The sequence below is a fragment of the Nelumbo nucifera genome, chromosome 2 (assembly GCF_055504915.1).
Source record: "Nelumbo nucifera cultivar China Antique chromosome 2, China Antique-T2T, whole genome shotgun sequence".
In the NCBI taxonomy this organism is placed as follows: domain Eukaryota; kingdom Viridiplantae; phylum Streptophyta; class Magnoliopsida; order Proteales; family Nelumbonaceae; genus Nelumbo; species Nelumbo nucifera.
This window is the reverse complement of record NC_142650.1, coordinates 40,214,214-40,227,310: the sequence shown is the minus strand read 5'-3', so window position 1 is coordinate 40,227,310 and position 13,097 is coordinate 40,214,214. Positions and strand designations below refer to the sequence as shown.

Genomic DNA, 13,097 nt, shown 5'->3' with positions numbered 1-13,097 from the left:
GTGAGGATTGTTACCATCTATTAGTATCTTGTCCCTTTTCTGCAGACCTTTGGGCTTGGCTACTTTCGTTGTTTGGGGGTAGTTGGGAGTCTACCAGCAAAAGTTCACATGCTCTTCAACCATTCTACCTTTTATTGGCCTACAAAAATAGGGAGAATTATGTGGAGATGTGCTCGTGCTGCCTTGACTTGGACTCTTTGGGAAGAAAGGAATCTCAGAATTTTTCAAGATAAGGAAAGGAACAGCCAAGATTTGAAAGACTGTGTGTTAAACAGGGCAATACATTGGCTGAAGACCTTGGAAATCTTTCGTCAATTCTCCTTTAATGACATTTGGAGAAATTGGTTAGCAGTAGCAAGGTGCTCATCTTTAAAGGCCAAATCAATTACAAGCTGGTCTCCTCCACCCGAAGGCTCAATTAAGTTGAACTTTGATGGAAGCAGCATGGGTAATCCAGGATTATCCGGAATGGGGGGTGCTTTGAGAAATGAGAAGGGAGAGATTTTGTTGCTCTACTCAGGTCCTTTGGGAATTGGGAATTCCATCAGGGCAGAACTTTTAGCTGTTGTACAAGGGGTCCAATTTGCAAACCAGCTGGGGGTACAACAACTAATAATCGAGGGGGATTCCAAAGTGGTGGTGAGTTGGTTGAAAAATTCTGAAGAGGCTATGTGGCAATACAAGAATGAAATGAAGAAATTTAGTTGGTTGACAAGGAATATGTTGGTCATTGTACAGTGGGTGGGGAGATCAGCAAATACCTTGTCAGATGTGTTAGCTAAGCAAGGGGTAAATAGGGAAGAATTATTTTGGGCTCAGTTGTGATTCTTGTTTTTCTTTCCTAGTTTACTTGTAAGTTGCAAGGAGGGGCTGCAGCTCGCGCCTCTCACTGGGATGATGTATGAACTCACTCTAATTTGCTTCTGAATCAATAAACTTACTATTATTCATCAAAAAAAAAACTAATATTGAAGTTTTTTAGGGAAAGGAGGGAACTTTGAAGGAGGGCTTTCCTAAATAAGTACGGGACAATGCAATTTGAGTGGGAATGTGGGACACTAGAGAGGTATCAGCTTCTTATAGAGTGAAGTCATAGAGATAGTGAAGTTCCACCAAGAGTTTGTCAGAACACTAGATTTAAAGTGGGGGAAGAGTGTATAGTAAGAGGGAGAGCTATGTGGAAAGCAGTTGGGGCAGCAGTGATGTGGACTAAACGGGAATAAGGAAATGGAAGAATCCTTAATGAAATTAGTAGATCCAAAGAGGTATTAATAGACACTATAAAGATCTAAGTGGCACATTGGTTAAAGACATTGGAAATTTTTCAAGATTTCTTGGTAATGATAAATAAGAATGTGAGTGAAGTGGCACATTCTTCTAAGAAAAAAGGCAGGTTTGTTATGGAATAGAAACCTATACCAAGCAATACATTAAGTTGAATTTTGATGGGAGTCCTATGGGCAATCCAGGGCCAGGCAGGTATAGGGGGTGTATTCAGAGATTTCTCAAGAAGGGTAGTTGCTATGTACTTGGGACCCATTGGAGTGGGAGGTTCTTTGAAAGCTGAATTGATGACCTCATTACAAGGCCTAAGATTAGCAAAGCAATTTGTCTCCCTCTTCTTGGAAGTAAAGGGGGAGCCAAAACAGATCATCACTTGGGCAAAAGGCATTTGCCAAGTCCCTTGGATATACAGGCATGTTTTCAGGGAAATATAATGTCTCTCATAGGAGTTAAACACCTTCTATATTTGGGTTAGAAGAACTGCAAATGGTATGGTGGATTCATTTGCAAAACAAGGGATTAATAGACATTATCTGTTTTGAGCTTTAGTGTGAATCTTTTGCATCTTGGGTTGATGGAATATCCCAAGCTATTGTACTAAGCTTTCTTCATATTTTTAACAAAATCTTCTTTTCTTATCGAAAAAAGGGTGTAAAGTAAGATTTTGAGAAGATGAATGATGCAGGGTGGAGAATTTCTTTTTTAAGGGTTTTTTTTTGGACAAGTTTGGAGTGAGGAAGTTATGCGAGGCTTTATCTTTTAGAGGTTAAGAACATAACAGTAATGGGATGGTTTGAACTTAGAAATGGTAAGGTGATCTAGTACCAAACTTTAAGGAGACCTCTTCATAAGAGAAACTGAGGAAAACAGTTTCATAAGTATTCGTAAGTAAACGGAGAAACTTTGGTTGATCAATAAGAAATTGTTAACTGTTTTGTGGCTCATTTCAAATCGGTTTTTAAAAGACAAGAGGATGTGGGTGCTACTCTGGAAGGACTGGATTGGCCAAGATTGAGTCTGGAGTTGCCAAGAGTGTGGAAAGGGATTTCGACTTGGAGGAGATAAGGAGAGCTGTATTTTCAATAAGGAGAGAGAGCACAGTTCACACACTTACAGCTTGCTGATGATACAATTATATTTTGTGAAAGTGCTGATCCTCAAAGGGCAAGTAATTTGAAGCTAGTGATCAAACTGTTTGAATTTGTCTCTAAGTTGAAGATTAACTTTGAAAAGAGATGTGTAGCGGACTAAACTTGGTAGAGGAGGAGATGACTGGGGTAGCAGAAGCCTTAGGTTGTCCTACCACTAGTTGGCCTTTGAAATAACTAGGTATGCCCTTAGGAGCCAACCCGCGGGAAGGAAGCTTTTGGAGTCCAATTCTTGAAAGATGTGCTAAGAAATTGTCAGCTTGGAAGATGAATTATGTGTCTCTAGGGGGTTGTATCACTCTGATTAAATCTACTTTAGCTAACCTTCCAGTGGGAGCCTGGTGAAGGAAGGAAAGATCATTTGGTGAGATGGGGTCTAGTTTGTAGAAGTAAGGAGAAAGGGGGTTTAGGGTTAGGCAATAGAGGGAAGAAGAGTGAAGCTTTATTGGGCATATAGCTTTGGAGATGGCCATTAGAGAGAGATAGGCTTTGGCATAAGGTGGTAGGAAGTATTCATGGTTATGCAGAAAATGGTTGGGATGCTGGAGTGTCTCGGCGGGCTACTCTAAACTTTCCGTGGAAGGCTATTCATAGTATTCTTCCCCAACTCCTCAGCCTTATCCGGTATGATGTGTGTACTGTGTACTGGTGATAAGATTCTCTTTTGGGAAGACACCTGGATTGGCAATTCCACTCTTAAGGATCTCTATCCATCTTTGTTTTTCCTCTCCCTTTTTAAAAGTGAACCAATTCACATTTTTGTTTCTTTCTCCCAATCCTCTGGATTTAGTTGGAATTTGGGTTTCAGAAGAGATCTAAGAGATTCTAAAATTGATCAAGCTGCTTCGTTGATCAAGACTCTAGACAATGTTTGCTTGGACCCTTCTAAACCTGATGTTAGAATCTGGACTCCCAACCCTCTGGTCTTTTTTCTTGCACCTCTTTTTTTCTCTCAATTGTGCTCAGTCCCTAACCCTCAACTTATTTCTTGGAAAGAAGTTTGGTCTAAACCCATTCCCCCCTAAAGTCGGAGCCCTCTGTTGGGAAGCCTCTCTTTGGAAATTAAACACATTGGATACCTTGCAAAAGAAAAGACCTAACCTCTGCATCTCCCCAAGCCGGTGTTTCCTTTGCAAAGCAAATGGAGAGAGCTATTATCATCTTTTAATTTCTTGCCCATTTGTTGTAAATCTTTGGGGAAAATTTTTTGGATTGTTTTGGGGGTAGGTGGTGATGCCTCTACAAACTGGGGGGAGGGGGCCTTTTTGACCCTACAACTTTTAGGTGGCCTAAGAGAAGAGGTAGAATTTTATGGAGATGTGTTAGGGCCGCTCTAGTATGGACAGTTTGGAGGAAAGAAATAACAGATTTTTTAATGATAAAGAAAGGGATGTAGATCCTGTTTGGGAATGTCTGCTAATAAGGGCTATAAGCTGGGCCAAATCTTTAGATTTATTCTCACTTTACTCCTTTGATGACATACGGAGAAAATGGGTATCTGTTGCAAATTCTTCTTCGGTTAAGGATAAACCTGTTGTAGATTGCAAGCCACCAGAAGAAGGTTTCATAAAGACATAAAGTTCAATTTTGATGGTAGCAGCATTGGCAATCTTGGACCCTCTGGCATCAGTGGTGTCTTTAGGAATGAAGAGGGACAGATTGTGGCCTTATTTTTGGGCTCAATTGATGTGGGGGATGCAGTTAGTGCAGAGGTGCAAGCTGCTCTGTGGGGAGCACAGATTGCTAAAGAACTGAACTTTAGGAGGTTGATCATTGAAGGTGACTCTAGAGTGGTAACTGGGTGGTTGAAAGAACCAGAGACAGTAGCATGGTCTTTTAGGGGAGAAATGAAAAGATTCAAATGGCTTACCTCTAATATTACAGTTAGAGTTCAGTGGGAGAGGAGGTCAGCAAACGGGATGGCTGACCTACTAGCTAAGCAAGGGGTGAACAGGGACCATTTATTCTGGGCTCATTTGTAATTTACTTTGTTTTTGAGGCAGCAACTCATGCCTCCTGAGAGATCAGCTTTGTAAGAATTTGTCTGCTTACCTTTATTATTAATAATAAAATTATTGATTATCCATCAAAAAAAAAGAGAGAAACTGAGAAAACATGGATCTGTCCAAGAGATTGGAAGAAGTGGAAATGACACCAAATCAGCAGGATGAAAGATGGGAAGTTTACAGTAAAATCCTTTTATGATTCTAATTAAAAGCACTGATAACTTAAAGAAGCTAGAGGGGTGTGGGTAATCCAATTCCTCCAAGGGTAGAAGCTTTTGCATGGCTACTTGCTTTGGATGGCATTCTTACAACAGGTCATTTGAAAAGAAGAGGATTTTATTTGGCAAATCAGTGTTGTATGTGCTGTAAAAATGGAGACTTTGGTGCATCTGTTCAACCAATGAAGTGTGGCAGGCTTCATCTGAAGATACTAGTACTATGCAGGCCTGGCGGAGAAAGCTAAGGCATGACCCAACAAATTCTAGAAAAATCTTCTCTAAGTGGTATTGACCAAAAAAAGAAAGATCTTCCCTTCTTTGGCCTGCTGCCCTTTTGTGGGGTAGTTAGGAGATCTCTTTTTGAAAATGAAATGAATATGTTATTTATACCAAAAAAAAACAAAACAAAATCTTCTCTAAGTGGCCCAGGATCAATGGAAATAAAAAATTAGGGATCTATTGATATGCAGTTCCTTTTGCAATCTGTTGGGGAATTTGGAAAGAAAGAAACAGGAGAGTAGTTGAAGATAAATTCAGAAGCTTAGTAGAATTGTGGTTGAGGGTTGACTGCTCACACTGGATCAATGTTGATGGTTCATTCCAAGTTCAAAGAAACTCCTATAGCTTCTTTTTGTTCAGACCTTTGTACCATTCTTGATATCTATCATATATAGCAGTATAAGGTTATTTTGGTTGTAGATATGCTTTTTCAGCTAGTGTTTTAGATTTTGTTTGGCTGAGTTAGACCTCTGCAGAAGTCATTTTCTTTTTTTAATAAAAATATCCTTTCCTTATTAAGGCATGTGTGTGAATATATGTTTCTCGCATTTATGCATCTCTTATCAATTGATGGTAAACTACACTTCAAAATTAACATACCTTGTAAACCGACAAACATTATAACACTTGTTTTCCCTTTCTTCGGGGTAAATGAAGGTTTCCCTGGATCCAACATTTTGCAGAGCTCATTGAATACAGCCTAAAACAGATGAAACAGTTTGTTTCAGAAAGATATAACAGTATAACTGAAAGCCAAAACAGGCACAGAAAATGTACAATGAAAGAGAGAAAATTGGTTTAACAAAAAAGAAATCCAAACAAATTTTGCTAACAATTTTAAAGTAGCAGCAGAACAAAGCTTACCCCGAAAAGAAAAAAGAACTCCACAAACTCTTGGAAGAGAATCAAAATACTTACCCGGATACTGCATGGATACTTCTAGATGTACTATATAACATTAATTTCTTTAAAGAAAACATATGGTATGTTTTAATATACTATAACACTTGTCAAGAAAAATACTTCTTAAAAATCTTTATAAACACAAATCAAAAAACACTTTTTTATTGGAAACAGTAACTTTCATTTAATCTTTATAAAGTAAGCACAAGACAAGCACCCCATTTAAGGAGTGCTAACCCCACATAGGAATCCATCATTACAACTGCTGGCCAAAAAAATTGTCCCCTAGTTGACCCTTATTTAGCTTATCTGTTAGCAAAACCATTGGCTCACCTTCTATAAGAAATTATACCATAAAAAATCAACAGATGTTAGAAAATTAAATTTGGCAAGACACATGTCTTGAGAAATGACATTTAGCTTCAGAAACTATATATAAAGGCATGACATAAGCATACTGTTAGTGAAGGGGTACTTCGGTCTTTGTACCTGTTGAGAAGGCTGATGTGTACTATTATGTTAGTTCGAGTGCCTCTTACTTAAATAAGAGCACTTATGTCTTTTCCAATTATATTAATAATATAATAATAGGTCTAGCCGAAACTAGGGTTGACTTTTTCCTAATTCGAACCAGACCTTTTCTCTTCTTCTTCCTCTTTCTTCCTTCTTCTTTCCTCTCTTCCTTCTTGCTGTTTACTTTACTTTTCAGCTAACAAACAAAACAGACTTCTAGGGCAGGCCGAACTTCAACATGGTATCAGAGCCACATTAAACAAATCAGACTTGCTAGAATTCTGTTTTCTGCGCATTCGAACTAGGGTTTCTCTTGGACTTCTCAGCCGTTGGTTGGAGACTGGAAAAAGGGCTGAAAAGGAGTGATCGCCCTCTTCCCTTGGAGGTTTCTATGCCTCCGGTGGTGTCGTTGGTGATTGGTTGCTGTGGTTTCTAAGCCCTCCCCTAATTAATGTAGGGCTGGTGCGTGTGGTGCAGTGGTGTTTCATTCCTTCGTGTGGTTGGCCTTTAGGTGATGAGGTAAGGAGTTTTTTTTATGCATAATAGGAACACATGAGAGGTGTGGTACAGATCGTATGATGGGTTTTCAGATTGCAGTATGCTAGGGTTTATGCTGGTTTGTGTGTGATTCGAAGGGAAGTAGTGTATACTTAATGGTGAAACTTCCGGTAGCTGTAGAGTAGGGTTTGTGGTGTTACAAGTACGGCTTTCAGCCTTTATTATTGCTGAAATCAGTGTGCAGATTTCGGTGAAGTGTCTGTGTGCAGTGTGCAGTGTATAGTGCTCAGGATTCAGTGATAAGGGAATTCGGCAATGGCAGATAACAGTGATAGTAAACCTAGTGTGATGATATCTACTGACTACTTGAATGTCCAAATGACCTCTATTAAACTGAATGGAGATAATTATGTCCCTTGGGCCAAGTCTGTAGAGGTTTTTCTGAAGGCGAAGAAGAAGGTAAAGCACATAAGAGAGGAGAAACCCCCCACTAATTCTCAGGAGTACGAAGGCTGGGAACAGGAAGATGCACAGATCATCACATGGTTGTGGAACAATATGGAACCCAGAATCAGTGTGAACTTCATGTTTCTTGACACAGCCAAAGAGGTGTGGGATCATGCTAAGAAATTGTATTCTGGTCAGGATAATACAACTAGGGTATATCAACTGTATCAGGAATACTTCAATCCGCAACAGGGAAATCAGAGCCTTGAGGAGTACTATGCCAGTATGAGAAATATTTGTAATGAATTAAATGTCTATCATCCTCTCACTTCTGATGTCAAGGTTCAACAGCAATAGAGAAAGCAGCTTGATGTGACTCGGTTTCTGGTGGGGCTGAAGTCTGAGTATGAACCAGTACGAGCCTAGATACTAGGAGGATCTGCCCTTCCATCTTTAGAGGAGGTGTTTGCTCGTCTTCGGAGGACTTCCATTGGATCTATGGAAAACTCTAATATCTCAGATAAATCAGCATTTGCAGTGTCGAGAGGTCGAGGTGGCAGAAGTGGGGCTCGAGGAGCCCAGCCTGGCCGTGGTGGCAGTAGTGGTCCAGTGTATGGCAAGAGTGGTAGTGGTGGATCTACACATATCCGTGGTGGTGGTCGTACTGCAGGCAGAGATTCAGGGGGAGCTCGTGGTAGAGGACGTGGCTCGGGTCCACGGAGGTGAACTCATTGTGGTTAGGATGGACATACTATTAACTACTGCTATGACTTAAATGGTCCACCCTCTACGTGGGCCAACCATGCCATGACTAGTGACACTAGTTCCAGCTTTAGACAGGAGAACCGGTCAACTGACCAGATGCTTTCTACTTCTTCAGATGGTCCAGGCAAGGAGATGGTGAGTGTTCCTCGTGATGAGTATGAAAGGTTTGTTCAATCCACGTCGCAGCAAAACACAGCTACCTTTGCACACTTAGGTATGGCTTGTTTGGCATCCACACCCAACCCCTGGATTATTGACTCTGGAGCCTCCGATCACATGACGGGAACTCCAGGTGTGTTTTCATCTCTCACTCATTGCTCAACATCACAATCTGTTACCCTTGCTAATGGCTCCACATCATCTATTCGTGGTGTTGGTAATGTTGACCTAGACCCTGTATCCCTATCCTCTGTTTTATATGTACCTAAGCTTCCATTTAATCTTATGTCTGTTACTAAGCTGACCAAGTCCCTTAATTGCTCCATTACATTTTACCCCTCTATGTGTGTTTTTCAGGATCTCAAGACGAGGATGAAGATTGGTGGAGGGCATGAAGCCGGTGGACTGTATTATCTTGATGGTGGTGGAAGAACGTCAACGGCCCTTCAGTCATCTATTTCTCCTCTCCAGTGGCATTGTAGATTTGGTCATCCTTCACCGAAAGTGTTGAAGTCCTTGGTCCCTTCATTGAGTCAACTTTCTGTTCTAGATTGTGAGTCATGTCAATTTGGGAAACACCATCGTGTTCCCTTTAGTTCTAGGGTTGATAACCGTGCGTCAAGTCCTTTTTCTTTAATTCATTCAGATGTTTTGGGTCCTTATAAAGTGATGTCATATAATGGATACAGATATTTTGTTATTTTTGTTGATGACTTTTCAAGAATGACATGGCTCTATTTAATGAAAGAAAGAAGTGAATTATTTGCCATCTTCCAGAAATTTTATGTTGAGATCCGCAATCAATTTGGCGTTCACATCAAAATTTTCCATTTTGATAATGGCCGTGAATACTTGTCTTCATCTTTTCAAGAATACTTGGGCCAACATGGCATTATACACCAAACTTCATGTACCTACACCCCACAACAAAATGGGGTTGCTGAGAGAAATAACCGACATCTTGTAGAAACGGCACGCTCACTCATGCACCAAATGAATGTTCCCAAACCCTTTTGGAGTGATGCAATGCTCACCTCTTGTTTCTTAATTAATCGGATGCCCACGTCTATTCTTGATGGTCGTTCTCCTTTTAGTGTCTTGTTCCCCAACATGTCTCTGTTTCCGCTTCCTCCTCGGGTATTTGGGTGTGTCTGCTTCGTCCATAATCTGGGCCCCGGGACTGACAAGTTAGATGCACGATCCCTTAAGTGTATCTTCCTTGGCTATTCCCGAACTCAGAAAGGGACAAGTGTTACCATCCCAGTTCTCGTTGTTCCTTGGTATGTGCTGATGTTACTTTCTTCGAGTCTACTCCGCTCTTCGTGGGGTCCGGTGATGCTGCTTCCTCCATATCACCTCCTCCTCTTCCCCTTCCTGTGGCTGATCCTCCTCCTCTGGTTCCAGTCATGCCTACGTCCTTGCCTCCGGTGCCACCGTCCGTTGACCGTCCACCTATCCGTCACGTGTATACACATCGCCCACGTGTACCGGCTGCGACTCCTCTGACTTCATCACCGTCGACAGATCCAGCTCCAGATCCAACACCAGCCTCTGACTTTGATCTTCCTATTGCCTTATGGAAAGGTAAACGCACCTGCACCCTTCACCCTATTTCCAATTTTGTTTCCCTTACTCACCTCTCCGCCTCCCATCGCCAATTCAACTCTTTGTTATCCTCAGTGGTTGTTCCTAAGAATGTCCAGGAAGCCCTTACCTCTCCAGAGTGGTGTCGTGCTATGGAAGAAGAGCTCTCTTCCCTCCATCATAATCACACTTGGGACCTCACCGCTCTTCCTCCTGGGAAGCAGGCTGTCGGTTGTAAGTGGGTGTTATACCGTTAAGTACTTGCCAGATGGTCGTGTTGAGCATCTGAAGGCGCGGCTAGTTGCAAAAGGGTACTCCCAAACCTATGGCATTGACTACACAAAGACATTCTCCCCGGTTGCTAAGATAGGGTCAGTTCGTGTTGTCATCTCCCTTGCAGCTATGTATGATTGGCCTCCATATCAGCTAGATATCAAAAATGCCTTTTTGCATGGTGATTTGCTCAAGGAGGTCTACATGGAGCAACCACTAGGGTTTGTTGCTCAGGGGGAGGATGGTAAGGTATGCAGACTTAAGAAGGCTATATATGGACTTAAACAATCCCCTCGAGCATGGTTTGGTAGGTTCAGTGAGGTGGTCAAGAAGTTTGGTATGAAACAGTGCCAAGTTGATCACTCTGTCTTCAGTCATGACTCTCTGGCAGGCAAAATACTACTGGTGGTGTATGTAGATGATATCGTTGTGACTGGGAATGATAAAATGGGCATTGACAAATTGAAGGCATTCCTACAGGAACACTTTCAGACAAAGGACCTTGGCAAATTGAAATACTTTTTGGGCATAGAGGTAGCAAGATCTAAGCATGGCATTAATTTTGTCAGAGGAAATATGTGCTTGATTTATTGGAAGAAACAGGTTTGTTGGGTACTAAACCGACTGAGACACCTATGGAAACAAATACGAGGCTGAGCAGTGATATAGGTGAAGTATTTGACGACTCTGGCAGATACCGATGACTTGTAAGCAAACTAAACTACCTAACCATTACTCGGCTAGATTTTCATTTGCGGTTAGTGTGGTGAGTTAGTTCATGCAGAAACCTTTGGTCCCACATTGGAATGCAGTGCTAAGGATTGTGAGGTACTTGAAAGGAGCTCCTGATCGTGGTTTGTTGTACAAAAGTGGCGGTAAACTGGAAGTAGAAGGATACACCGATGCTGATTGGGCAAGTTCTATGTCTGATAGACGGTCTACCACAGGCTATTGCACCTTTCTGGGGGGTAACCTGGTAACGTGGAAAAGTAAGAAGCAAACAGTTGTGGCAAGCAGCAATGCAGAAGCAGAATATAGGGCCATGGCACATACTGCTTGTGAACTAGTGTGGCTAAGGAACCTTCTACAGGAGATAGGATATGACATCAGTACTCCAATGAAGCTCTATTGTGGCAATCAGGCAGCAGTTCATATCTCTTCCAATCCGGTGTTTCATGAAAGAACCAAGCACATCGAAGTTGACTGTCATTTTGTGAGAGAGAAGGTGCTGAATGGAGTGATAGAGACTGCATATGTTAATACGGGAAACCAGTGGGCAGACTTGTTTACAAAAGGTTTGAGTCGAGGGAGAGTGGACTACATATGTAACAAGCTGGGATTATATGATATATACTCACCAGCTTGAGGGGGAGTGTTAGTGAAGGGGTATTTCGGTCTTTGTACCTGTTGAGAATGCTGATGTGTACTATTATGTTAGTTCGAGTGCCTCTTACTTGAATAAGGGCACTTGTGTCTTTTCCAATTATATTAATAATATAATAACATGTATGGCCGAAACTAGGGTCGACTTTTTCCTAATTTGAACCAGACCTTTTCTCTTCTTCCTCTTTCTTCCTTCTTCTTTCCTCTCTTCCTTCTTGCTGTTTATTTTACTTTTTAGCTAACAAACGAAACAGACTTCTAGGGCAGGCCGAACTTCAACACATACTATATATGATACTTCTACCCATATGTATCCAGGATTTCAGGATTTCTTATGGCTTTTTTCTGTTTAGAAAAAATATTGCTTTACATTTCTGTATGATCAAAATCACAACACCCCATGTATATCAAGGAGCTGTACATCGGCAACATAGAAGTTGAGTGGTTTGTATTTCTGCTTGCAAAAAGTTTTTCATAATCAAGAAAAAACTGTATAGAAACCCCTGAAATGGCTTTTGGATCACTAGCCATTTGCACAAAGTGCCTTTCAGTCTCCTTAGCACTTAAATCTTCTAAACATGCTTTATTCTCAAAAATCCATGCATTCCATTCACTCCTTATGACCCATATTATTGCAGCATGGCACATTCCCCATAATAACTTTCCTCTTTTGCCAAGTCCTCTTAGGGGCTACCCTCTAATTGTGACACTACTGACTCAGGGAGGTACTGTTGTGCGGCTGAACATGCTTTGTTCTCTAAATAGTGACACTACTTATCTGACTCAGGGAGGCACCATTGTACTCCAAAGCATTGAAGTACAGATGACCATAACTTGGCTACAATTTGCAATTCAAAATAATAATAATAATAATAATAATAATAATAATAATAATAATAATAATAATAATAATAATAATAATAATAATGATGATGATGATGATGATGACAATGATTTACTGACTCCAGGTCTTCTGAGCACAAAACGCATGAAGAATTTTCCAAGTTCATCCCCCTCCACAGAAATTTATCAGCACCTAGGCTTTTCTTTAGTGCTTCAGTATGCCATTTCAGAGTGTATAAAAGGAATCCAGATTTTTTACTTTGGGAAGGAGCCTATGAACAAGGAGCTCAACTTTTTGAACAGAGATTAACTGAAAACAAACCCGATTTCTCCCATGCCCAAACTCTTTTTTCTGTTTAACTCACACAAGGGGAGGCGTTGAACTTTCCGCAACAGCTCAATGCAAGAGCTAACTTCCAATCATTTAGATCTTTCTGAACTTGGGGCACCAAGCAATACACCAGCTTTGAACTGTCAGTGCAGTTCGAAATAGAGAAGTTGAACAGATTTGTGGTGTGTCTAAGTGAGTCAACCACACCTAGAGAAAGGATTTTATATTTATGAAAAGTAAAAGGACAAATCTGTCCCTAATAATACAAGATGTATAGCACACAACAAAAGAATGAAGAAATATGTACAACAAGTAAATTTACAATATTAGCCATCATTGTCCTTGTCTGGCTCTAGTCATAGCTTTGGTGAGGATGTCCACCAGGTAAAAGGTTGGAAGATACATGAGGAAGTGGGATGCAGTCCACATCGATACATGAGGAAGTGAGAAGATCCCTAATAAA

The 13,097-nt window shown here is 40.9% G+C and overlaps 1 protein-coding gene across 2 annotated transcripts in view; it reads right to left on the bottom strand.

Annotated features, from left to right (window-relative positions):
• The window catches only part of LOC104599194 (signal recognition particle subunit SRP54 2-like), an 86,705-nt gene that overhangs the window by 62,374 nt on the left and 11,234 nt on the right, over window positions 1-13,097 (bottom strand). For both annotated transcript variants that reach the window (XM_010261628.3, XM_088898284.1), the window contains exon 2: window positions 5,536-5,635. In XM_010261628.3, the coding sequence (XP_010259930.1) occupies window positions 5,536-5,635 (100 nt within the window). The remainder of the gene's footprint in view (window positions 1-5,535; window positions 5,636-13,097) is intronic.